Source organism: Lemur catta, chromosome 5 (genome assembly GCF_020740605.2).
Source record: "Lemur catta isolate mLemCat1 chromosome 5, mLemCat1.pri, whole genome shotgun sequence".
NCBI classification, from domain to species: Eukaryota; Metazoa; Chordata; class Mammalia; order Primates; family Lemuridae; genus Lemur; species Lemur catta.
In genome coordinates this window covers 30,816,566-30,842,762 of record NC_059132.1, presented here as the reverse complement: position 1 = coordinate 30,842,762, position 26,197 = coordinate 30,816,566, and the positions used below count along the sequence as shown (strand labels likewise).

Below are 26,197 nucleotides of genomic sequence, written 5' to 3'. Positions count from 1 at the left end.
CAGGAGTTTGAGACCAGCCTAAGCAACAGTGAGACCCCATCTCTATAAAAAATAGAAAAATTAGCCAGACATGGTGGTGTGTGCCTGTAGTCCCAGCTACTGGGGAGGCTGAGGCAGGAGGATTGCTTTAGCTCAGGAGTTTGAGGTTGCAGTGAGCTAGGCTGACGCCTGCACTCTAGCCCGGGTGACAGAACAAGACCCTGTCTCAAGAAATAATAATTAAAAAAAAATCCTCATAAGAATCCTGGGGGTGGGTAGCGCTATTATCCCCCATTTTAAATCATTTGGCTGTGATTGCACAGCTCAGCCCCCCCCCCCCCCCCCCGCTCTCTAGCTCCTCTGACAAGTCCCCTGGATAAGTGTTCTCTGGTCCAGTTTGACCCTCCTCGGGGCTTGGCCCAAGGCCTGGGCTTCTGTCTGGTTGCTCCAGTGACCCTCGGTGTCATGTCTGCCCTGGCCACAAGAACCAGCGCAGAGCCAGGCTGAGAAAGCATTGTCACATGTGACCTGAGGGGACACAGCCATGTGGCCCTTGCTCTTCTGTCCCTCCTAGCCTGCTGGCTTCTGGCAGCACTTGATTTAGCATGTGAGCTGAACCGGCTGTGTCTCTGGGTTTTGCATGTGGCCTGTCTCCTGGGATTCAGATGGTCTCTGCTGCTTGTTTTTATTTTTCTCCTTGACTTCCTCTCCTCTCCTCCTTTCCCTCTGCTCCCACCCTGTCCCCAGCTGTTGCTGTCCTGTGGGGGCCTTTTCCTCGCCTCGCAGATGTGCAGGCAGGACTTGGAGTGGAAGCAGGGGGCTCTTTCCTTCTGTCCTCTCAGGAAGGAAAGAAATTAGCAGTCCGGGCAGCTGTTACCTGCGGGGCCCTGGGCCAGGCTGTTGGCACACACGACCCTACGGCACCGCTGTGAGGCATACACAGCATCGTCTCTACAGATGAGGAAACGGGGGCTGGGAGGATTCAGGTATGGCACCCATGGTGGGGTGTTGCACACATGATAGGATCCTGATTTTAAAATTCTTGCTTCCCAAACTTGAATGTGTGTAGGAATCACCTGGGCATCTTGTTAAAGTGCAGATTCTGATTCAGGATGTCTAGGATTCAGCATGAGCGTCTGCAGCTTATTTAATAAGCTCCAGATGAGGCTGATGCTGCTGGTCCGTGGACCACAGTTTGAGTAGCATGCCCACCGTGATGCCAGTGCAGGCACGCACCACCACTCCGCCCTCCATATTCACCACCTCCGCCATCTTTCTTCCTTGTTCGGATCTGCTGATGGGGCACCTGACGCTTTCTTACTGTGCCCACGATGTCATGTGCTGACCCTGCATGTCCCAGGGTGCCTGTTGACTGATGATTGTCTCCAAGGCTGACCAGTGTTGTAATACAGGGAACTGAGGCTCAGAGGAGTAGGAGGGACTTGTCCAAGGTCTCATGCCATTAGCACAGAGGATTCAGGGCTGTGACTCCCTGTCTAGTGTTCTCTGTTATTGCTTCATCTAGGAGTCAGAGGTCTTGGAGTTCTAGTCCTGGTCCTCTCTTTTACTTGCTGTATGACTTTAGGGAAGTCACTTTCCGTCTCTGAACCTCGTCTTGCTTACTGGAAAAAATGGCTTAACCTCTGCCCTGCTGTGGGGATCAAATAGGGGAATATCTAGTTTACAGCACAAAGGACTTTTATGAACCCCAAGACCCCCAGTCCTAGTAGGGTGGGGGAAACCCAGTAGGGCAGGAAAGAGGGTTCAAGTGGCATGTGCTCACATGCAGGGCTGGTGGCGGCTTCACTCGCCAACAGATTTCATTGTTCTGTGTTTGAGAGCGCCTCACTTCCTGCTTGTTTCCTCTGAGGCTCTCGTGATAATCAAGCATTGTCAGAGCGTTTCCCTTTCTTAACTCAGGTGCTCGTTGTTCTGTTGCTAGTGCGCAATAAAGCGGCCGGGGGCGGGGAGCCCGTGGCGACACCACCCCAACGTGGGACCCATCCCTATTTCTTCAGAAAAGGGCGTGTGGAAACGTGTGATTCGGTTGACACGAACTCACTTTCCGTGCCCAGGTCTTCACTGTGGGACACGCTTACATAAGCAGGTTCAGCGGTGGCTGGGAGGCCAGTCGATGCTGGCCCCCAGGACCTGGTGGTGGGGTCTGCCCAGCAGCCGCCTTGGCCTGGGGCCCTGGCTGGCCACGTGACCGAGGAGAGCCGGCCGGGGCCAGAGAGTCTGTTTCCCACCGGCTTTATCTGGGAGCCTATGGGTCTGGGTTTGTCATCATCTGACCCGCTGGCAGAGGAAAGGCAGGAGTTTCCGTGGGGAATAGATGGATGCGGAAGGAAACTGCCCCCCCCCCCCAGGGAAGGGGGTGAGCGTGAGGGAAACTGCGGCCGTGCAACAGTGTGGGGCAGGGACGCCAAAACTGACCTGGGAAATGGGGGCTGTCTGCCCCTTTGCCCCTCCCCCCCACCTCCCCAGTGGTTCAGTGAGCACCTACTCTGTGCTGGGCCGTGTTCCAGCTGCTGGGATGCAGCAGAGGGCCAGGCTGGGCCCTCGCACGGTTCACATTTGGGAGGGGAGAGAGACCGTCCTTGGGTTCATGCTGTGGACTGAGCGGGTGGCCGGGGGGGCGGGGAGTATTGAGGAACGCCTTTCTCGCTGAGAATGACGGTGACCTGGGCGGGGAGGTGTCCCAGGTGGACAGCCCAAGCCGAGAGAGTCGTGTTTCCGGGGAAGGAAACGGGAGAGTTGGACATGATGGGGAGCAGGCCAGGCGCGGACTGCGCTCAGCATTGTAGGCCCCAGGAGGACTTGGGGTTTTTGTCAAGGTCAGTGGGAAGTCGGGGGAGGGTTCAGCAGGTGAGTGAGTGATAACCCAGTACATCACTGAACCCAGAAAGACTCCCGGAGGTCCTAGCAGGCATTGAGGACTTTCCCCGCCCCGTTACTTCAAGGTCTAACAGATAATCTTGCGCAGAGCAAGGGAAGCAACTTTCCCGCAGCCTTGTTAACAGAGTGGGAGCCAGAGTGGGAGCAGCCGAGAATTCGGGGCTTAGGTCTAGACTCTAGATCCACAGTCTAGCGTAGTAAAGTCATGTCAGCTCCCTGAGCCTCATCTTCTTCATCTGTAAAATGGGAGAACACCCATTTTGCTGGGCTCTCACGTGCCACCCAGGTGCTCTGAGTGGGGGACACCGTGTACTTGGAAAGTGGTTTCTTAGTCCGGGGTTTGAGTCAAATTAACCTCATAAGGCTCTTAAATTGCCCATGAAATAGGGTGTATGAATAATAGGTATGTGTGTGAGCATATGCAAATAGAGAATTCACATGCAAAATATGACATCCTATTTCTAATGTGTAAGAAAGAAATAGAAATTTGGCTTTTCATTTAATTCGTTTTTGCCAAGCACATAAGGTTGAATTCATTCAGGTTAAACAGGAGTATGATGGGTTGCCACTGTATGGCTTCTGGTTAGTAAAAATGGAAAACCTAATTATCTCCCTCGTAATCCCTCCCACTTCAAAGCCCAAGGCCATGGCGGGGGCTGCAGGGGTTCCCCAGGGAGCCCAGCGTGGGAACTGCAGGACCAGATGGGCTGTGAGGCCCCTCCAGCTCCCACACCGTGCAGCAGTGGGGGCATCTGTGGGCTGAGCTTTGCTGAGTCATCTCTCCCTCGGCCTGGTCATGTGTTGGCTGACAAGCCCAGGCTGGTGTGGAGCCCTGGCCCTGGTGCCTGGGGAACTGACTTCAGCCCCTGCCTGCCAAGGCCATCAGCCTTCTGGGAAGGGGGACTCCTCAGCTACCCACTGCCACTCCACACACCCGAGGGTCCCCTGCCTGCACAGAACCTTAGGGCTGCCCGTCCTGGGAGGGAGTGCCACCCGAGGGCTCTGGCATGACAGCAGGGCCGCAGTCAGCCTCGAGCAGCACTGAGCTGAAGGTGTGAGCTGGCACCTTGCTGGCCTGTTGAGTGTGACATTTCGTCAAATGCCACAGAGGGGCTGCCTGACCTTCAGTCTCCTGCCAGGACCCCCTTTGTGCCCCTTTCTGGGTTATTTATAACAACGTTTACAGGCAAAACGTCTTCTCAGACGAGCCCTGGCCCCGCTCCCTTGGCCCCTCCTGCCAGCCAGGGCAAGAGACAGAAAATAGAGCCAGAGAACACCTCCAGGTGGGCACTTTGGTCTTCCAGGTCTCTGGGACTATTTTATCTTTATTTTATTTTCTTGCAGTAAAATATACTTACCATAAAATTTACCATTTTTAAGTGTATAAAACAGTGGCATTAAGTATATTCCCCATGCTGTAAAACTGTCATCAGTCTGCATTTTCAGGACTTTTCCATCATCCCAAAGCCACACTTGTTCGTGTGCCTGACACAGGAGATGGCTGGCACATGCCAGTCCCTTCCCCCGTCCCCAGACATGGTCGTATTTTGAGGAAACTCCACAAAATGTGGCGAGGAAGGGTAGGTAGCACCTGCTGGTTCGTGATGAGAATGGTGGTGGTTGCCCTGTTCGTCCATGTGGAATGGGCACCTTGCCCAGGGCTAGCAGTAACCCTTTGCCTTCCTTCCCGTTCACGGATGCGGTCAGAATTCTAGTGAGTAGAACGCCGGAGGATATCCTGATTGCAGGGAGACCCAGGGATCTGCTCCAATCTCTCTTCTCTTCCTAAGCAAAATCAACTCATTTTGCAAACTTTCATTATAGATAGGGCACCGTTTTGCAACTCACCTCACACCCACCACTCTGGTAGGCCATTCACTACCTTTGAGAAGAACTTAGTAACAGTTCTTCACATTGGGACAGCACTTTACAGTTTTCCCAAACACTTTCCTATCCAGAATACCTCCCTGGACGGGGCTGGAATAGTCCCACAGCAACTGGAAGGATATGAGCCCTGTTGTAGAGATGCTGGAACTGAGGCCCTACTAAGCGACGTGACCGGGGACAAGGTCCCATTTTAGTCCCCTGCACAGACTTTAACTCTTTCCCCATCTCATTCCACCAGGCGGGGACCAGGGTGAGGCAAAGGAGGCACCTGGCTCCAGCACGAAATTTAAGGAGATGCCAAAAAACTCAGTAATCAAGATAAATCATATTTCAATTCGTTGTTCAAAAATAACAATTGATGTGAAAAATCTGTGTTGAACAAAATAACAGATTCAAAAACAAAGGCATGAACGGTAAGAGCACCATGCAAGCCATATAGGAGCCTGGGGCCAAAGAGAAACCTCAGTACTACTGACCCCTCCTTTATGTAGAATTTTGGTATTTTGTTAGTCATGGATGGGTTTTTTACATCAATTTTTATTTTTTGAAAAAATACTGCATTAAAATATGACCTGCCTCGATGACTGACTTTTTGGTGTCCACGTCACCCAAATTCCAGCTCTACCTTCTAATTTCAGTGCCCTACTGTGACAGATGACCCCTGCTCTCAGGTCCCCAGGCCTCGGGGTCCTCATATTCCAAGGCCTTTTAACCACTCTGGAGTGTCAAGAGAGCAGCTGAGGGTGGCATTTGATCCCTGCGGTCTATTTTTGTGCCTGCCCTTCAACCACTGATAGCATGTTGCTCTGGGTAGAGCTGGTGTGTTGAAATGGTGAGGGTTGCTGTCAGGTGGCTTGTGTGCTCGTATATCTTCCTTCTTGACCTCGCAGAGGGGCCTGGAAAGGAATGGAGCTCTCAGTGGCTTTGCCCCCGCAGACTTTAACAAAACCTGACATCCGTTATCTGGTAACTGAGGCCACCAGGCAATTGGGCCTTGTCCCGAGGCCGTTTGACAAAAATTCACATATTGCACTCTGATGCTTTACAGCTCCCAAGGCGCTGGGTTTGTGTTTGAACTCACCTTTACTGAGCACCTGCCACGTGCCAGGTATCATGCTGGGTGCTGGGGACACAGCAGGGATCAGGCACACAAGGCCCCTGCTCGCATGGAGCTGCTCATTGGGGGACGCAACAAGAAATAAGTGGATGAATTAAAAATGGGGGAAAGTTCTGGAGATGGATGGTGGTGATGGTTGCACAACAGTGGGGATGTACTTACTGCCACGGAACTGTGCACTTAAAAATGGTAAATTTCATGTTATGTATATTTTACCTCAATTTAAAAACATACTGAAAAAAGGGGGCAGGGGACTATCAGAGGATGGACAGTGCTAATTGAGGACATTCCAGCGGGAGGTGGGGTGGCCGCTTCAGCACACAGGGGCAGGGAGGCCCATGGGAGGGACATTTGACCTGGGACGGAGATGCTAAAGGAAGCAGCTATGGGAAGATGGAGAGAGCAGACTCGTTCCAGGCTGAGGGAGCTGCCAGCACAGAGGCCCCAGGGTGGAAACTCCAGCCGCACGGTGCTTGCATGAGGGAGGCTGGTCTCTGGAGATGCAGAGAGGCAAAGCCTCAGCAAAGCTCAGCCACGTATACCTGCACCTCACTTCGCAGTTCGGCAAGTGCTTTTCCTGCCGCTCTCCTTTGAATTCAAGAGGCCCTTGAGTTCAAGTGCATAAAATTGACTGCAAGTTCAGGCAAACACAATGTGGGCATTTCACTGCCCTGAGACACCTTGCACAGAATATACTTCAATCTTTTATGGTTTAAAAACAAACAAAGGCCGGGCGCGGTGGCTCATGCCTGTAATCCTAGCACTCTGGGAGGCCGAGGCAGGCAGATTGTTTGAGCTCAGGAGTTCGAGACCAACCTGAGCAAGAGCGAGACCCCCGTCTCTACTAAAAAAATAGAAAGAAATTAGCTGGACATCTAAAAATATATAGAAAAAATTAGCCAGGCATGGTGGCACATACCTGTAGTCCCAGCTACTCGGGAGGCTGAGGCAGGAGGATTGCTCAAGCCCAGGAGTTTGAGGTTGCTGTGAGCTAGGCTGACGCCACGGCACTCTAGCCCGGGCAACAGAGTGAGACTCTGTCTCAAACAAACAAACAAACGAAAATACCACCTTCCTGAGCGTAGAACGGCCTTGTACCTTCTGACAGGTGGCCCCTGGCAGGTGTCAGGATCCGTGTTGCCAAAAATGGGGAGAGAGACCTTGCTGACAGCACCCTCTGAGACCTCAGTGGCAGGGTGGGGACTCTGGGCTCTGTGTAGCCTGGCCATCCTGGACCTGCCCACCCCAGGTAGTCTCACCTGGGTATAGCAATGAGAGACTTTACAGAACTCTGCTGGATAAGGGGCTGCTTGCAGGCCACAGGGAGTGGGGGAAGAGGTGACTGTGTAAGATAACACCTGCCCCAGGAGACTGCCTGTTCTTCCTTTCCTTTGCCTTTTAAAGGGGGAAGGATCTAACACAGAACTTCTGGTGGATGAACCACAGCTGTTGAGGAAGTAGCATGTCATTTTGGAAAGAGCTATGGGCAGGGGACACGGGAGATCCCAGTTCATGCCTGGCCCTGCCAGGACCTGGCTGTGTGGATCTTGGGTGACTCCCCGTTCCCTCTCTCTGACCCTCCATTTCCTCACCTGCAAAATAAGAGAACCGTCCCTAAAGGTATTACAACAGACTCTGCCGGCGCCCAGCCCCCTGGTTCTGGGTTACGGTATCCAGCGTAAGGCTTTATTTTCTGTGCTGTGGAGATCGGAAGGCGTGTACAGCCGTCACCTTCTTATCTGATGACAGTGGAGCTACAGCTGGGGAGGGGAATTCCTGGGAAAAGTCAGACAAAGCACAAAATCATGAAACACAAGGGCCAACATTGTCTTTAGCGAAGCCATATGACCTGTACGTAATTTTTGCCGGTCTTTTGCTACAGGACTGCTTGTGGTGCCGGGGCGGAGATTCTAAGTCACCTTTCCTGCATGGTCACTGCCGCGGTGCCCGGGCTCCAACTTCCAGTTTGGGGATTCATTCAGTTGGGTACAGAACTTAGACTCTTGTGAAGCAATCTGAGTGCAGAATCCTTCGAGATTCCTGCATATTTCTCCTAATCTTTTACCATGATCTCATTCATACAAAATTTGACAGCAGTTTTGTTTTGTTTTGTTTTTAGCAACTCGGCTTTATTGAATCCTTCCACAGCCTTCGCCTTAGTTTTTTCACTGAAATCTCTTCTTTGGTACTCACATTTTCTGTTTATGGACCACGTAGTCAAATTTTGTGATTGTAGTATCAAGTGGGTCTGAGAAGAAACAACTGAGTCCTGGTAAACAAACGCTCAGCTGGTGGGAGCAGAGCGGCCGGGGCTCTGGGTGCCTTGGGTGTCAGTAATGGGTGTGATTACGGGAGCGGATGGAGAGCGTTGGTTCACCCGGCTGGCTGCTCAGGTGGAAGTTGGTCAAGGGGAACTTCTGTTGTACCAAAGGCCTGAGAGGGCGTAGAAGGGATTCGGATTGGCTGCAAGTAACAGAAAACTTCCCCCAAATGATAAGTTCAACTCAGAGTTGAGTCCTCTCTCTGGGATCCTGGGGCAGATGTCCCAAGGCAGTGTCTGGTACCCCAGCTTCCCCCATCCCATCACCATGGCTACCATGCAGAGCTGCGTTCCCAAAGTCACTGGGAACAGGCTCTCTTCCTGGTTGGCTGGGTCCGGCCCAGCCTGTTGGCCCATATCTGAGCACGGGACCCCATCTTGCCTCTGGGCTGGAGGACCCCCTCTTGTCAGACCTGGTGACCACCTGTGGGGTCACCTTACGCCAAGCCATGACCAGACACCTGCACGGCAGGGGCCTGGACCCTGGCCATAACGACCTGAGCCCACCAAGATGGTGCTCTGCAGGTCTGAGGCCAGACCCTTCCACACGGAGAGGGCCTCGAATGCCAGCCAGCTTGCGATGCTTAGTTTTGGTGGGAGGCCCTGCGAGTGGTCTGGATTATCTCTGAGTTCAGCGTGTTCTGTCTTTTAGGCTGGGCTCAGAGCCCCTCCATTTTGTCTACTTATTTTTTCTGGAGCTTAACTTTGCGTTTGAGGCTTATTTCAGATGACGCTGTATTTCTGTGGAGACTGAGATCAGCTATTCTTCCTACTGTTCTATTAGAAATCTCTTTAGGAGTTTTGTATTAATTTGGCAAACAGCGGGAAGATTGGATTTTCTTCTAATGTAAGGGAGATGGATTAGTCGCTCACATAGCTGCGGGACACAGGGAATAGCTGGCTTCAGGCACGGCTGGATCCAAGTGTTGACATTATTTTTTTCAGGAATCCATTTCTGTCCCTCTCTTGGCTCTGCATTCCCTGTGCTGGCTTCTTTCTCAGGCAGGCTGTTTGCAGGTTATGGTGAAGATGGCTGCTGGCTTTCTAGAATGAAATTCAGGCGGCTGAGTCCCCTCCTCCAAACACTCCAGCAAATTCCTGGTATTCAGCCTGACTTACCTGGTTGAACCAGTTGGTGTGGCCAGAGGACAGTGCACGTTAATTGGCCAGGCTGTGCTTACCTGCTGCCTGGGTGTAGGGGTCGGGCTTCCACCTGCAGGCAGGCCAAGTAACAGAGGTGGGAGGAGAAGGAAGCAAAACATTTGCAGAGTGAAATGGCTTTGTGGGGACTTCCTGTGTAGTTCCTTTCCTTCCTTCCTAGAAGGCAGGTGGAGGCACAGGGTCACAGTCTAGACTAGGCCAGTTCTAATTGATCAGGCTCCTGCTGAGAAGGCCCCGGGCTCAGCGGGAGGTGGGGCTGGGGTCAGCCAATGGTATCTTTCAGGGTGAGGGGAGAGGGAAGGGGAGCCCAGTGCTGTGTACCTGCCAACCCAGCAGACCTCACTGCAGGGCTGGGCATTCCTGACGGCAGTTTAAAAAGGAAAACTTGCCTCAGATCATCGAATACGGCTTCTTGTCAGTGGAAGAGGTGCCAAGTTGGTGGTAGGGCAGGACTTAGGGTGTCTGATGGCAGTCACAGGGGTGCAGTGCAGCCTGGCTGGGGGCCTAACACGCCATCCTCCCAGGCAGGCCTGGAGGGAGCCCGCGTGGTCTGGCTGGCAGGGCAAGATCACTCCCCCAACAGAAACCATGAGCCACCGTAACACCAGGATCAGGTTGGTGAAGGCAGAAAAAGATTGGGAAAGCCAGCAGGTTGAGGACTGAGGATGTGGGTCAGAAGACAAGACCCTTCTGGAGCCCCAGTTTTCCCATCAGTTGAATGGGGATGCTAAGCACTGACCCTCCCCTCCCCTCCCCCGCATCTTGGGAAGGTACCGATGAGACCATAGCTGAGAGTGTCACTTGGGAACTATAAAGTGCCATACCTGTGTCTGAGTCTGTCCCTGCTTCTGTAACAAAATGCCATAGACTGGGTGACTTGGAAACAACAGAACTTTATTTCTCAACAGTTCTGGAGGCTGGGAAGTTCAAGATCAAGGCACCAGCAGATTTGGTGTCTGACCAGGGCCCATTTCCTGGTGGTTCATAGATGGTGACTTCTTGTATTCTCGTGTGGTAGAAAGGGTGAACGAGCTCCCTTGGGTCTGTCTCCTCCCATAGGCCCCACCTGCTAATGCCATCCCCCTGGAGGTTAGGATTTCAACATGGATTTGACCAGGGGTGGGGGATGAGGGTGGGTGGGCACAGATTGCTATTCAGACCATAGTAATCTGTGACCACCATTCATGTGTGTCTGACACATGCCAGGCTCCCAACCTGTGTTACCTTATAAGAACCCTTGGAGGTAGGATTCTTTTAATTATTCCCATTTTGTCAATGGAGACTGAGGCTGCAAAAGTTAGTGTCTTGATCTCAAAGAATTAGCATTAGCAGCACAGCCAGGTGTAGCCATCCCCCTCGTCTAGGCTTCTTTTCATTTGAAGACAGCCCTTTTTGCACTTTTGTCTTCCCTCTGGAAATTCATTCATTCATTCCTGTATTTGTTTTTTAAATGCTAAGTTCTACCTAAATATTTCCCCAAAGCCTACATGGCTCTCAGAAACTAGATAAGGACAGAATTGTAGGACGTGCTTGAGCAGGAGGGGTCCAGAGGGTCTGTCTAGTTTTAGGTTCTCTTTTCCAGAGGGGACAGTGAGAACCAGAGAGGGGAGGTGACCCACTGAAGGACGCATAGTGAGTACTGACGGGCTTAGAACCCAAGCTGTCACTGCAGCCACACTCCCACCCCCACTCCCGTCCCCTCCTGCTTCCTTCCACTCAGGAATTCTGAGAGTCTGCCCTGGGCCAGGCACGGAGCTAGGTGATCTGCTGATTGTAGCCAGGAAAGCGGAGCCACCAATTTTTCCTGAAGATGTATTCCTCCTTAAGCAGGGAATCGATTTCCAACAAGATACACAAGCTTCCAGTGAAGCTACTTATGTGAGTCTGGATGAAACCCCATTAATCCACTGCCAGGGTCATTTATCTCCCTGGCGTGGGGCACCCACAGGCCTTTCGAGAAGGGGTGCGGTGGTGCTGGAGGAAGGGGCCGGAGAGGCCGTGCACACAAGGCTGGTGCGCAGTTTGGTGTGTTTGGCCCCAGACTTGTCCTTGCTTAACCATGAACTTGCTGTGCGCCTTGGGCCATCCCCAGCCCTTGTCCAAAGCTCCATTTCCACATCTGTACATGGGAATAAATGGTCTAGAATGTTCCTTCTCACTTTCAGAAGCAGGGTGATGGATGAGGGCACAGCCTTCGTAGGGAGAGAAAAGACTTGGGTTTGAATGTTAGCTTCACCTTTTTGGGACTGTAAGTGTTATGGATTGACTCGTGTCCTCCATAAAAGGATAAGTGGGAGTCCTAACCCCCGGTAACTCAGGATGTGATCTTATTTGAAAATAGGGTCTTTACAGAGATAATCAAGTTAAAATGAGGTCATTAGGGTGGGCCCTCATCCAATCCGGCTGGTGTCTTTATTGAAAGGGGAGATGTGGGTGCAGAAGCAGACACACATAGAGGGAGGACAGTGTCAACAGGGGAGGGCCATCTACAAACCTAGGAGAGGGGCCTGGAGCAGGTCCTTCCCTCACAGCCCCCAGAAGGGACCGACCCTGCCAGTACCTTGATCTCAGACTCCATTCAAGCCACCCAGTTATGGTCCTTTGTTGCAGAAGCCATAGCAAACTAAATGACTCACTGCTTAGTGACATGGCGACAGTAACACCTACCCTGCAGTACTGTTTTAAGGCTCTGATGAGAAGATGCACGTAAGGTACTTAGCATGCCCTTTGGTGTAGAGTAAGCACTTAATAACAGCAGCAGCTGTTAGTTATGTGCTGTGACCTCCCAGGTCCACTGGCAGGCCCTGCGGAAGGTGGCCAGGCCAGGACAAGAAGGCCTTAGTTCAGACCTTTCAAAGAGAACTGGGTCACCTCAGGCACCCCCTCAAAAGCCTCTCTAAAAATGGAGATGGCCAGAGAAATCACTATTAATGCAGTGCCTAATGGTTTTTAGCTAGAGAGTGGTCTTAGGCCTAATTGACAAGGCCGAGAAGATGAGGTTTCTTTGTTTTTATATACTGGGTACACTTTGAGTATGTTGAGCTGCTATGGGGAATCAATAAATGTAGTCATCACTGCCATTTTATGGGCATTTTATAAAGGAGGCGGAATGGTTTCGAGGGAAGGACACTCCTGGATGACCCTGAGCAAGTCCATTATCCTCCTTGGGCCTCAGTTTCTATCTCTGCAAAGTGAAGGAGATAGAGAGAAAGATAGAACTCCTGCAAAGGTCGGGAGTTCTTAAGCTGGGTCTATGAAGGCCTAAAAGTTAAGTATAAATTTTGTGCACATACTTGCATCTTGGCAGAAAAGTGTTCATAGCTTTTGTCTAGTTTTTGAAGGGGCCTCTGACTCTCTAATTGTCCACCATGACTGGCCTGGATAACTTCTCAGGGCTGCTGCTTCCTGGCTGGCCTGGGGTTCTGGGACTCTGGTTCTAAAGCTGTTTCTAAGAAGTAAGTTCTACAGAAGTGGCTGCTCTGAGTTACTGGGGATCAGGAACATATTGAAAGAGTTCCCCCAAGACCTTAATTGCTGGGCCTTTGCTGGCCAGGGAAGCCCCAGCTGCCCATCACCCGTGTGTCTCTGCTTTGGGCCCTCCCTCCTGTCCCACAGGCCCTAGGTGGTGTCTGAGAGGTATTAATACCTTCCCAGCCAGCCACGGGCTTGTCTCCGCACAGCAGGAGGTGAGTGGAAGGCAAAGCTTCATCTGTATTTACGGCCATTCCCCATCGCTCCCATCACTGCCTGAGCTCTGCCTCCTATCAGATCAGCATTAGATTCTCATAGGAGCGTGAACCCTACCGTAAACTGTGCATGCGAGGGATCTAGGTTACACACTCCTTGTGAGAACCTAGTGCCTGATGATCTGAGGTGGAGCTGAGGCGGTGATGCTAGCACTGGGGAGCAGTTGCAAATACAGATTTTGTAGAGAGATTTGACTGCACAGAGACCATAATAAATCACTGTCTCCCATCATCCCCAGATGGGACCGTCTAGTTGCAGGAAAACAAAGCTCAGGGCTCCCACTGATTCTGCATTGTGGTGAGTCGTATAATTATTTCGTTATATGTTACAATGTAATAATAATAGAAATAAAGTGCACGATAAATGTAATCATCCCCAAACCATCCCACCCCCAAAGCTCCACCCCTCAAGTCTGTGGAAAAATTATCTTCTATGAAACCGGTCCCTGGAGCTAAAAAGGTTGGGGGCCGCTGGCCTAACCCATCTATCTCCCTGCTTCTGTGCTGGCCCCACCCCCGTCACACTTGGAGTAAAGCCCAAATCCCTTACAATCCCTGCCTGACCCAGCCTCCACCCACCCCTCTGACGTCATCTTCTCCCATCCCTGCCACCCCCACTCACTGAGCTGCAGCCGCACTGACCTCAGCGCCTTGTGCCGTAGGCTCGGTCTCTACCGGGGTCCTTGCCTTTGCTGGTCCCTCTGCCTGGAACGCTCTTCCCACCTCTTCTGCTGCCTGGCTTCTCCTCCTTCGAGTCCCAACTCAGATGGCAGCTCCTCCAGGAAGCCTTTCCTGACACCCATCTAAGGAATGCCACTCCCTGTGTTGTCCTCCATCAGTGTGTACCTGGTTTGTTTCTCCTTCATAGCACTAACTCAATCTGGGAAGAAATATTTATGTATTTTCCTCCCTCACTAAAATGTCAACTCATGAAAGAGGGAACTGAGTCTTATACGTCACAGTGCCTGGCTCGTAGCAGCATTGAATAAATGCTTGAACACGCCCCCTAGAGTGGCTAAAATTAAAGTGGCTGACAATACCAAGTGTTGGTGAGGGCATGGAACAGCTGGACTCTTATACAGCTGATGGGGGTGGGTGGACAGAGTAAGTGTTCTTCCATTTTGGAGAACAATTTGTAGTTTTATAAAGTTACACACACACTTACCGTATGACCCAACAATTCTGCTCCTAGGTATTTACCCAAATGAAGTAGAAATATGTCCAAAGACTTGTACACAGATATTGCAGACTTACTCGAAATGGCCAAGAACTAGAAACAAACCAATTGTTCATCTAGAACAGGCAAAACCTCTGGCATCCCAGAGCCTGTTTGGGCTTGAAGGAGAAAGGAAGTTTCAAAAGGCAGCTAGCTGAGATAGTCCACCTGAGTCTCTGCAGCACGTGCAGCCATTAAGTGCTGGTGGTTCACAGCCAGGGTGGATGACAGCTGGGAGTTCCCTGGGGGACCCAGAGATTAAGGCAGTGCCAGCGCCTGTGTCCCTCTCATGTTCTAATCCCCAACCAGGTTCAGAAGCGTTCAGCTCTTCTCTGGAAAGTCAAACTTTATAATAACATGTTTTGTTTGTGTTATTATTTATTTAGTGTCATCCTCCCCTACCCCTGGCATGTAAGTTTCAAGAGGCAGTGGTTTTGTCTGTCCCACCCCTGGCTGTGTGTAGTACCCAGCACCGTGCCTGGTGGCAGTGGCCCTCAGTATTTTGAGTTGTTGAATGCACGTGGATTGGAGAAAGAATGGGCAGGCGGGGGACAGGGGAGGGCGTGTCCCTGGAGACAGACTTGCTGGGCGCCCTGCTGCCTGGCCACAGAGCAGGGCACCAGCCACGCCAGAGGACCCAGCCCTGGGGCTGCCGGTGCAGGCAGTATTCTTGCAAAATGCCAATTAAGACATTTGACCCAAATTTGGATAAAAGCCTTTTCCCTGTGTCAAGTTGAGCTAATAATATACATTTATTCATAATTTATGAGGCCTAGTAAGTGGGAACAATTAAGGAAAAGGCCTGGGCAAAACCTATTTCTCTTAAGTGTCACATATGCCTCTTTTTGTTCTCTGAGACAGTTCCCACCCCTTTCTTCCTGCCGCAAAACACCATTGTTTTGATCATCATTATTATTATTTGTTATATTACCGTTAGCTGTTCCGTGCAGGCTAGCTCTGCATCTGCAGGGCAGCCCTCCTGTTGGTAACTGTGAAACTTGGGAGACCAGGGTGAGAGAGCGATCGCCTTCTGGGATTAGGCCTGAGGATATGCATTATTGCTAACATGACAAGTTCCCAGGTGATGTTGGTGCCGAGGATCCTGGGATCATATATGTGGGATTCTATTCTCCATGCTGATATTCTACAACATAGCCCTTGTATTTATCATGGCTAGGGAGAGCAGGTAGATCTGCCTCAGTCTTTTCCACAGCACTATAGTGTCTCATGATACAGGTGTTTTGTGGTTTTGTTTACCTATCATCTACCAATGTGGTCTTCCACGTTTTAGACATTACAGAAGTTTCCTGTAAAATCCCTGGGAGCATGGGCGAGTGTTTTCCCAGAACCTAGTATCATTCGGTAATGTCAGCCATTGTTATTGCTGTTTATTTCATTATTGATACTGGGGGCTTGTTAGCTTTAAGAAATCCCTTTCTAGGTGGGAGCAGTTATGTAAAGGAGTAGCTCTCTATTTATAGGCTCTAATAAAGTTTCCAACAAAACAGTTCTGGGAAGAGGAAAGAGGTGCATGTGGGCAGGGCTTTGAGGGGTGTGTAGGAGTGCAGAGGGGATTGTGCTGCCAGGGCCTGGCTTAGCTACCAGCAGATTTCACCATTGCAAGGGGTGGGGCAGATCTTTCCATTTCTTGGTCAGCTGGCAAAATCGGGCCTTGGCCAAGGGTCCAGATTGGCAGCATCGTGGCCAAGAGGGTCTCTGTTGGGTATAGCCGAGCTCAGCTCTGATCTACCTCCTTCTTTACTGTCTCCTCAGGCTGGGGCTTCTGGGGAGGAGCAACTGTGTGCCGACTTTCCAGAGCTCGACCTCTCCCAGCTGGATGCCAGCGACTTTGACTCGGCCACTTGCTTTGGGGAGCTGCAGTGGTGCCCAGAGAACTCTGAAACTGAACCCAGCCAGTACAGCCCCGATGACTCCGAGCTCTTCCAGGTATGCCCCCTCGGGTCTCCCCACCTCCCACCCCACCCACCGTGCCTCTCTCTGCCCTCCAGGCCTGGCTCTGCCCTGCTCCCCTTCTCCTGCATGTACTCATGCAAAGGTGTCCTCTTGTCCCAAAGCTCTGGGACCCTGTTTCTCGTGCTGGATCTGCACCTGATCTGAAGCAGCTCTCACCCCTCACCTGGCCTGTGCTGTCACCTCCAGACAGTAAGGGCTGGGATCAGCTGCTCTCTGTGCCATCCAGGCAGAACCAAGCCCCTCTGTGGGCCAGGGGGTGCTCCAGGTCCTCTGTTCCCTACATTATCTCATCAAATCCTCATCCCCACCCTGTGAGTCACGCTCCATTATTTTCTCATTTTACAGATAAGGAAACTGAGGCATGTGCCTTGGGCGATTTACCTGGCCAGTAGCTGAACTAAATTCAAACCCAGTCTTCTTGCCTCTGGAGCCAGGACTTTATAACCATGACAACACCATAGTGAGAATGTATTTGTTGAGCGATAGTTTGTGGTAGGACTGTCCCTGTTTGTGTATATTTACTCATTTAAATCTCTTAACAGCTCTCAGTCATAAATACAGTTATCTCCATTTTTCAGTTGGTGCCTAGAAGTTCTTAATAAGAGGCAATGCCAAGAAGTGCTATGCACGTGCCTCTCCCAACCCTCGGTGCTTTGGCACCCAGCCCCGGGCACGTAATGGTTGACATTATGATATCTGAGACTTGCTTCAGAATAAAGCAAGCTCTGCGTGGATTTGCATGTGTGGGTGGGAGTGTGTGGCTTGGAGGGTAAGAGATGAAAAAAGATTGGCCGTGTTTAGCTGTATGATGGGCACTTTTGCACATTCAGATCCACTATTCTTTTCTTGGAATTTTCTTCCCCATAAAGAGTAGGGGCAGAAGCTCCCTGTGCCTACTGGGCAATATAACAGCAGCAACAGAACATTCTGTGTCCCACATGCCATGGGGGTGTGCCACAAGCATCATTTCAAAGAGCCCTGATGGATGTTATCAGTCCTTCTAGAAATGTTTGTCGAGCCCCCTGTGTGTCAGGCACCATGTTCATAAGTGGACTTTGCAGTCTAGAGGGGAAGACTTACCTTAGATCAGTAAACACGTAAACAGACAGTGATCACTTGTGACCAGGGCAGAAAAGGAAATGAACCCAGGAGGAGAGAAGGATCTGCAGGCTGAGTGGGCTGGAAAGGTCTCTCCGAGAAAGAGGCAACTGCGTGAGAGCAGGGGCAGAGCTTTCTAGAAAGAGGAAGCAGTAAGTGCAGAGCCACGAAACCGGAGAGGCTTGCGGTGTTGGGGGAATAGCAAGGCGGAAAGGTAGTAGCGAAGGGGAGTGTGGTAAGAGAAAAGGCCAGAGAGGTAGGCAGGGGCCAGATCATGCAGTCTTGTGGGCTATGGTGAGCAGTTTGGAGTTTTCCTGAGACTGTTCTAATCTATAAGTTGCATACTACTAATAATCCATTTTATAGGTAAGGAAAGTGAAGCTCAGAGAGGTTAACTAACTGGCCCGTGGTCACACAGCTGGGAAGGATCGGGGCAGAGACTGTAACGTAGGAAACCCATACCTTCACCCCCTCGCCCACCCTGTGAGGAGTCAGCAGGGCTGGGCTGTACTTCTGGCTCCATCTAGAGACCTCCATTGCCTTATCTGAACAATGGGGATGATATCTTCGCTGTGTTCCTCCTTTCCTCTTAAGGGGCCAACTTCCAGAAAATGCTTTCAGGCTAACGAGCGAGAGGGGTCTGGGTGCTGCCTGGAGACCATCCCCACTTAGACTGCACAGGCCCCCACCTCCTCAGAGACTGGCCAGACCCACCCGCAAGCCCCTGCTGAGGGGCTACTAATGACTGCAGCTGGCAGAACTCTGCCCACCCAGCCCTCTCCCCCGCACGGCTGCACACCCGACCAGCTCCCCCAAGACCAGGCCAGCCAGCTCCATCCATTCCTCACCAAATGAACAAAACCTTCAACACCCAGCTCTAATGTCGCCTCCTCCCAAGGCAATTGGTTGGTTACTTCCGCTCATGGGCTCCCATCTGTCGCTCATGGGCTCCCATCTGTCGTGCATGTGTGTGCGCGTGCATGTGCATGTGCATGCATGTTTGTCCTTAAGACTGTGTGCTCCCTGAGGGCAAATAGTACTTTGTTCATCTCTTGGCCCATTCCAAAAACCTTGAGCTGGGATCTGGGGCCGTAGGTTCTAATCCTCCTGGTGCTAGCCGGGCCCGCCTCCCTCGAGGCCAGTGGGAATGCTGGGCTTGCTGCCTGTGTCGGACCTGTGTTCTGACAGTCAGATGGCACCATTGCTGTGGAAACAAACTGGGAGAGTGGAGAGCATGCTACAGTTATAAGGGTTGACAACTTCCCCAGGGACAGGGACATTGCCTTCCACTTCTGTATGACCGGAGTTCTTCGGGCTGGGCACGGCAGGCACTTGGTAAATATTTCTGGAGTCGGCAGGTGTTCGGCTGTTCTGCCACAATTTGCCATGTGGCCTTGGGCACGTGGCTCCTGTGGTTGGGCCTGAGTTTCCCGGTGGAGGAGTGAGGAAGGAACACGGACCAGATCTGTGGTTCTCAATCTCTTGGGGCCGGAGGAGGAGTCAGTGGGTCCTTTTAGACTGATGAAATCGTGGACCTACTCCTAGAAAAATGAGGGAGGGGCGCAATTTCCTGGGTTTCTTGGACCTCAGTTAAGCCCCCTGGGTGGTGGGGGATCTCTGAATGTTCCTCCAGCCCTGATAACCTAATTCTTTCTGTGACATTCCTTTGAGCCACTCTAGGTCCTCAAAGTGAAGCATTTTTCCCTCAGATTTCTTGAAGGCTCCTTTTCCTCCAGCTTGAGATCAGCTCAGGAGAGTTGGGGGTGGGGCGAGTCTATTAATATCCCTTCCTCAGCTGATTAACTCTCCATTAATTTGCACTCTGTTTCTAAGCGGAGAAGGAGCCGAGCTAATGGGCCTGGGGAAGAGGAGAGGGGCGGTACGGCTCCCACAATGGATTGCCTTAGGGTGCAGACGGCTGGCCTGGGGGAGCGGTGGCCGTGGGCAGGGGTGGCCATGGGCAGGGGTGGCCATGCTTCCCAGCCGGGCTCGGGCCCTCCAAGCCCGCTTGGCAGTTTCAGAGCTGAACAGCCCAGGGAGGAGTGGGGCAAGGGGAGGACTTTTTGGTAGTCATTTTTGTTTGTGCCCAACCTGATGGGTGCTTCTTGAGGTCTTTGCCCTTGGGGGCTCATTTCAGCTCTGTATCCCGCGCTCCGTAAGTCAGTGGTGGCGCTCTCGGCCCCGGGTTCTAGTCCTTGACCCCGGGACCCCCGACTGGCTGTGTGGCTTTAAAAAGTCTCTTTCCTGGGGCTTCATTCCCCCCAACACGCCAAAAAATAAAGAATGGCATTGAGTGCCAGCTGTGATTGATTGGCAGCTGTCCCCTGGAGCCCTGCACCAAGGAAAATGCTGGGGTGGAAGAAGCAGTGCCACAGCTGGTTGACCGTGCAGGGGAGCGGTAGCACACATGCCATGCGTTTGGCATCCCTGGTCACTACATGATTCCTGCGAGCCCTTCTGGCTCTGATACTTGTGATAATTCACAATGTCTCTGGGCCGTTTGCTACCCTCCCTGGAAACGAGTGGAAATTCTCAGTTTGTGCAGTGCTGATGATGTCATTTCTGGATGACTTCCCTCTAGAATCTGGTCTTTGAGACACTGAGCTCAGCCTCCCGCCATTGTCCATTGTTCGGTCCATTCATTCTTTCATTCATTGCTCTGCCACAGCGCTCCCTGCGCCCCAGGCACTGAGCTAGGCACCTGAGCATTCTACAAAGCCCTCTCGCCACCACTTCTAGACTTGGCTTTTGTGGGACCCCTGGGAGGGAGGCTGGCCAGGGATCATGTCTTCCTGTTTCACAGGAAAAGGCTCAGAGGAGGGAAACGACTTGCCCAAGGTCACCCTGTCGATGGCAGAGCCCCATTGTTCAGCAGCCCCAAGAGTGGTCATTGAGCCTCAAGTTCCAGGATCTTAACTCTCCGTCAAGCTGGAAAAATTATTCTGGGAACACAGGATTGGGAGTCCGGCCTGAGGGTTGGAGGAGACTCATAGGTGGTGGGTGGGGGGCAGCCAAGTGAGCCCCACCGCATTCTAGAGCTGGAGTCCAACCGGGGCAGTCCTGATCTGGCCTTGGGCCCCCATCCCCCAAGGCCTGGGTCAGGCCCAACCAAAATCTTCTTTTGACCTTTCTTTTATTCTTAGCTCTGTTCTAAAAATTACAAATGTGTTTGTTCTCCTCTCCCCGTGTCCCCCCTTCGAATTACTCAGCTGCTGCTCCGGCTGCAAGGCCTGGAACAGATTTAGTGCAGCCAAAAGGCCGTCACGAGATGCGTATTTCAGATGAACTTCCTGAAGGAAGGATAAACAGCCCGATCCGGGGTGGGAAAGAGTGCCGAGGGGGCGTCACGTGGCAGAATGTGCCTCCGCCCGAGCAGGCCGGGGCCAGGCTGTGCTGAGGGAGACCCTCACCGCCTCCCCTGGAAGAGTGTGATCACGGTGCAGAGCCTGGGGCACGGGTGTGCTCGCCGGTCCTCCTGACAGATCTCAGACAGCAGGAGAGTGAGAGCCTTGCCTCGTCTATGCAAGGGATGCTCGTTCCAAGGCCTGGCTCCACCCTCTATTTGCTGTGTGAGCCCTGACAAGTTGCTGAGCCTCCATGAGTCTCTGTTTCCTCAACTGCAAGCTGGCGATTAGAATCGTGCTCCCTCGGAGGGGTTGTGGGGGCTACCCGAGGCAGTACAGAAAGAAAAGCCTTTCTGTTCTCTTCAGCCAAGCCTTGCGTCCCTGGCCTTTGACTGGGTTTTCCCTCTGCCTGGATCTTCTCTCCTTAGCCCTTTGCCTGGCTGGTGTCTTTCGAGCCTAAGTTTCAGTACCAGCTGCTCAGGGACGTCTTCTTCGACCACCCTAAGTACCCCACAGATCTCCACCATGTTCACGGCTTCCTTTGATTTTCTTCTCACTCTCTGAAATGATCCTGTTTCTTTACTGTTCTCCACGGAGGGTGAGCCCCACGGGGGCAGGGTGTGTGTCCCCTTGGCATGCTGTGTCACCAGTGTCCAGCGTAGCCATGCAATAGGGGGAAGAAGGGAGGAAAAAGGAAGGGGAGGAGTTGCTGTCACCACCACCATCATCGTCATCATAGCAAGCATCATGGTAGTAGTGGCAGCAATAGATACGGTCATGGTTATAGCGTCATAGTAGCTGGTGCTTATTTTGTGCCAGGGGCTATTTTCTAAGCGTCTTCTCTATGTTGACTCATCCGGCCCTCAGCAATGACCTTGTGAAATATGTACTGTCTGTTATCCCATTTGACAGACGAGGAACCTAACTTGCCCAAGGACCCGCAGTTGATAAGCGTGGGATCTGGAATTCAGCCCCGGCTCCCGAGCCCGGGCTTCTAACCACCACACCCACTGCTGTCCTTGAGTGAACGAGGAGGGCAGGCCCTGGGAAGCCGTGGCTGTGGTTGTCATTGTGATGGTTGAACCATGAAGCTCTGGCCTTCGCACTGCCTGGGTCCCAGGCTCCGAGGGCTGGGCCTGCAATGCGGTGCTGCTGCCAGTGTGCGGAACCTCCTCGGTCCTTGGTGGAGGAGGCAGGCATTGCTCAGGTGGACGGCCCCTGTGCCCAAGGTAACACACTGATGAGCGACAGAGCCAAGGCTGGGACTTCCAGGGCAGGCCCTTTCCATTATCATCTGCTGCCCCCTCATAAAATTCTGGGATTCTTGGCACCAATAACACGTTTATGGGGCATCTGCTATCCCAGGAATACTGAGCAGCTCTGGTGAGGAGACTGTGGTGGCCGGAGAGTGTTGGTGGCCCAGCTGGGTGGGAAGAGTCGGTTTTCACTGTGAAGGCCAAGGTTAAGGTGGTTACTAACCATCTTCCCTCTCTTCCTTTCTACTGCTCCTGCCCTCCTCACTCCAGATCGACAGTGAGAATGAGGCTCTCCTGGCAGAGCTCACCAAGACCCTGGACGACATGCCCGAAGACGACGTGGCTCTGGCTGCCTTCCCGGCCCTGGATGGTGGAGACGTGCCATCCTGCACCTCAGCGTCACCTGCCCCATCATCTGCGCCCTCCAGCCCTGCTCTGGAGACACCCCCAGCCCCAGCCCCTGAGATGGATGAGCTCTCGCTGGTGAGAACCTGCTTCCAGCTGAAGTGAAGGTTTTGCCCTGGGATTGGGTGTCTGGTTGTAGGGGGTGGGCACAGACCAATCAGCTCCAGCCCCGCAGGAGCCCCCGTGCACCACCTGCAGCCTGGTTCACAGCGGAGAGCGTGGGCAGGAGGGGGGAGGCCGCCCTGGGCCTCACCTTTCCCACCTGGACGGGAAGACTAACACAGGCTTCACCTGCATCCTGCAGGCTCTTGGGGATTTCAAGGATTGACCTAGTCATGTGTTAAATCCTTGAAATTACATGCAAACATTTTCCTAAAGATTATATGCACATGGTAAAAATCCAAATAGTAAATGTGAACAGTTAAAAGCAAAACCTCCTTAGCCCTCTCTCAATGGCTTTTTCCTTCCCAAGAAGTAACCATGGTTACTGATGTGTTATGTGACATTCCTCTTCTACTTGTTATTGTTTTTTTACTACAAAAGGGAGCCTACATCAGATATTGTTCTGTGCCTTGCTCTCTCAGTTAACTGGGAATCTCAGAAACTCTTCCAGATGAGCATATAGTACTCTATTTCATTCTTTTTGTTGGCTGTGTAGTGTTCCTTGCTAAGGATTTATTTAACCAGTCCCTGGGTATTACGTTGTTTCAACTCCTTCATTATCACAAACAGTGGTGCAGTGACTCCTCATACAGGCCTTTTCGACATGTAAGTAAATTCCTAGAAATGAAATTTCGGCATCTATGGATACGTGATTTTTCAGTTTAGACAGATACTTCCAGATTGCCCTCCAAAAGAGGTTGGACAGGTTTACAGTCCCATCAGCAAGAGCTAAGTGCTTTGTGAGCACATGTGGAAATGTACACGTGGAATAGCAGCTTTCTAAGGAGACGATCTCAGCTTTTATCAGATTTTCAAAAGGATCTGGATCTCAAAAGTTACTGAAAGCCGCTACCCTCGACTCGGGCTGATGGTGCACAAAGTTGAGCTGTCGTGTGCTGTGGCTTCTGGAAGCCTGGTGAGACCCAGCTGGAACCAGAGCCTGCCAGAGCTGAGAGAGTTCTCAGGTCATGCAGAGTCTCCGCTGGAAAGGCCCATCTGGGGAAACTGAGGCCCAGCGTGGGGAGCGTATCTCCTGTGGTCACACAGCAAATCAGTGTGCCAGCAAAGACCAGAACTCAGGTGTTCCGACTCCTGGTCCAGGACCCTTTCCCTTCCTTCCCGCTGCATCCAAGTTCCCCAAAGCAGTGTGACACATGGAGTGAGCACCCAGCACGGGCTGGACACGGAGTGTGTTCGGTCCCGTGTCGTGACTCCTCCTTCCTTGCAGACAGGAGTCAGACCGCCTGGGTTTGAATCCCAGCCCTGCCCATTAGTACTTGTGTGTCCCTCCTGCACATGACCTGAACCTCTCTAAGACATGGCTGCCTGATCCGTAAGGTGGGGTTAATACCAGCGCTTATGTCAAAGGTTTTAGGAAGATTATAGCAGATAATACATGTAAAGCACTTAAAACAGGGCCTGGCACATAGAGTTGCTCAGTAAACACTAGCTAAGTAATACTTCTGGCGCAGCCATTAGTCATAACAGGAGTTCTCGGGGCCATTTCTGCATGGGGCCTCTGGCGGGGGCCTGAACCTTGGGGAGGCAAAGAGTGGCCCCTGCTGGTCACAGATTGTGTCCCTCCCGTGCCGTGCATTCCACACATGTTTACTGAGTGCTGTGTTAGGCACACAGGAAACAGACTCCCTGTCTAGACTCCCAGCATACCAGCAGAGTTCTAGAAAGGCCTTGAGAAGTCATCCAGAACCCAGGTTGGGCCGTGGATCCCAGAGTCCAGCAAGGGACTTACAAGGACCCATGGACTTCTACGTATCTGTGCATTTTTCTGAGGTCAGCAGCTTCTGTCGTCTTCCTAGAGTCTTAAAAAACTTAAGATCCAGTCATTTAGTCTACCTGCCTCTCATCGTACCAGTGGAGAAACCAAGGCCCAGAGAGGGGACTGACTTGCCCAAGGTCTCACAGTGAGTTGGGCCTGAGCGGGGCTAGAACGAGATCTAATTCCTCCGGTCCAGGGAATCTGTCCAAAGCCAGGGAGTCACAGACATGTAGGTAGGGTGGTGGGGATCCACCAGCTCCTTGGGAGGGTGTGGGGTGGCCTTTTGTCTGGCTCCTTGCTGGGGTGAGTTGGGTGGCACATACCCCAAGGAATCACTCAGTGCTGTATTAAAATCTCATTATGTTTCTCAGCTTGTCCCCACCTGGGCTATGGTAGGATCCCTGGTGGAACTTCCAGGTGTATTCAGCTTCTTGTTCTCTCAGCTTAGACACATTGTGTACCTGCCCTCAGGGTGCAGAAGCAGAAGAGTTTTAATTATTTGTATAAAAAAATCAATTGGAAAAAAAAAGACAAGCTTAAGTCTACAGTATTCTTCCACTTGTGCACAGACAGCAGGGCAGGTTGGAGGTAATATATACATTGTGTATTCTTATATGAACAAAGCCCACCTCGTGATAGGTTCCCAAGAAAGTGGCTACTGGTAGTTGCCTCTGGGAGGGAGAAAGGGGCTTTGGGCAGGAGGTAGACTTGCTTTTAATTGTCCACCCTTTAGTATTTGTGATGTGTCTTTTTTCTTAAAGGTAATATGAGTAAGCAAAAAGAACAAATGAGAAATCAGCTGTAATTCCACAACTGAGAACCATTTTGCACCTAACCTTCCAGAGTGTGTGCGCGTGTGTGTACCACAAGTACATGCAGTATCCTGATAAAGTATACACAATATTTTAACAGTAGAATGGACAGACGTTAGACATTACCCAAGACCTCTTTGGGTTCTCAAAGTCACAGCTGTTCTCCAGGGTTATAAACTCTGAAAAGGATTTACATGTCATTGGGATACTCGTGTGTGTCTGGGATTGTTAGACAGTCTCCCATCGGCACTTAATAGCGTGGGGACATCATTCCAGGTCATGGAATGCCCGGTCCTGTGATGCTGGGGTCGGAGCATGGTCAGTCTGGAGGGGCTGACCGTGCGGTCTGCGGCTCCGGCCCGGCTCCTGACCTCTCTGCTTCTCCCTCAGCTGCAGAAGCTCCTCCTCGCCACATCCTCCCCAGCGTCAAGCTCTGACACCCAGAAGGAAGGGACCTCCTGGCGCCAGGCAGGCCTCAGGTCCAAAAGTCAGCGGCCTTATGTCAAGGTATTTCTGCACATGCCCCAAAATCTGCCCAGCCCCGCCAGGTGACCTCTTGGGGACGCAGCCTTCAGGTCTGGTGAAGGGTGTCAAGTTCAATCAACTTCTCATTGCAGTTCCTGCTCCTCCCACAGCCCCTGTAGCCGGCGTCCTGGGCACTGCTCCTCGAGACCCAGCCCAGTCTGGGGTTCTGGAAAGAGCCCTGGGATTCTCACACTTAAGTGTTCCAGGCACTGGTTAGAGCAGGGACGAGAAAGATGTGGCCTGCCCTTGGGGGCTTATATTCTAATGATATGACAGACCCAAACGCAAGGTCCTCGCTGGTTGTAGAGGCCACAGTAACTAAAGAGCTTGGATTTCTTTTCTGGAAGCCATTGGAGGGTTTAAGGCTCTGTCATGGACACACAGGGTCCCAGCAAGTCCCTTTTCCCACTTGAGCCCCATCTTCCAGGCCTAACAAGGAGAGGTTTAACAGGTGATTTCCAAGGGTTCTTGTTCCTGAAAGCCTCCACTCCGCCCTCCCCCTCCTGTCCCTGTGTTCCCG

At 52.0% G+C, this 26,197-nt stretch overlaps 1 protein-coding gene across 2 annotated transcripts in view; it reads left to right on the top strand.

The window, feature by feature from the left end:
• Window positions 1–26,197, top strand: part of PPARGC1B (PPARG coactivator 1 beta) — a 104,532-nt gene that overhangs the window by 57,390 nt on the left and 20,945 nt on the right. Inside the window, exons 2-4 of one of the 2 annotated variants that reach the window (XM_045551399.1) lie at window positions 16,098–16,271; window positions 22,267–22,479; window positions 25,543–25,659. In XM_045551399.1, the coding sequence (XP_045407355.1) occupies window positions 16,098–16,271; window positions 22,267–22,479; window positions 25,543–25,659 (504 nt within the window). Of the gene's footprint in view, window positions 1–16,097; window positions 16,272–22,027; window positions 22,124–22,266; window positions 22,480–25,542; window positions 25,660–26,197 lie in introns of those variants that run through there. The other variant, XM_045551400.1, reaches the window with a different exon arrangement.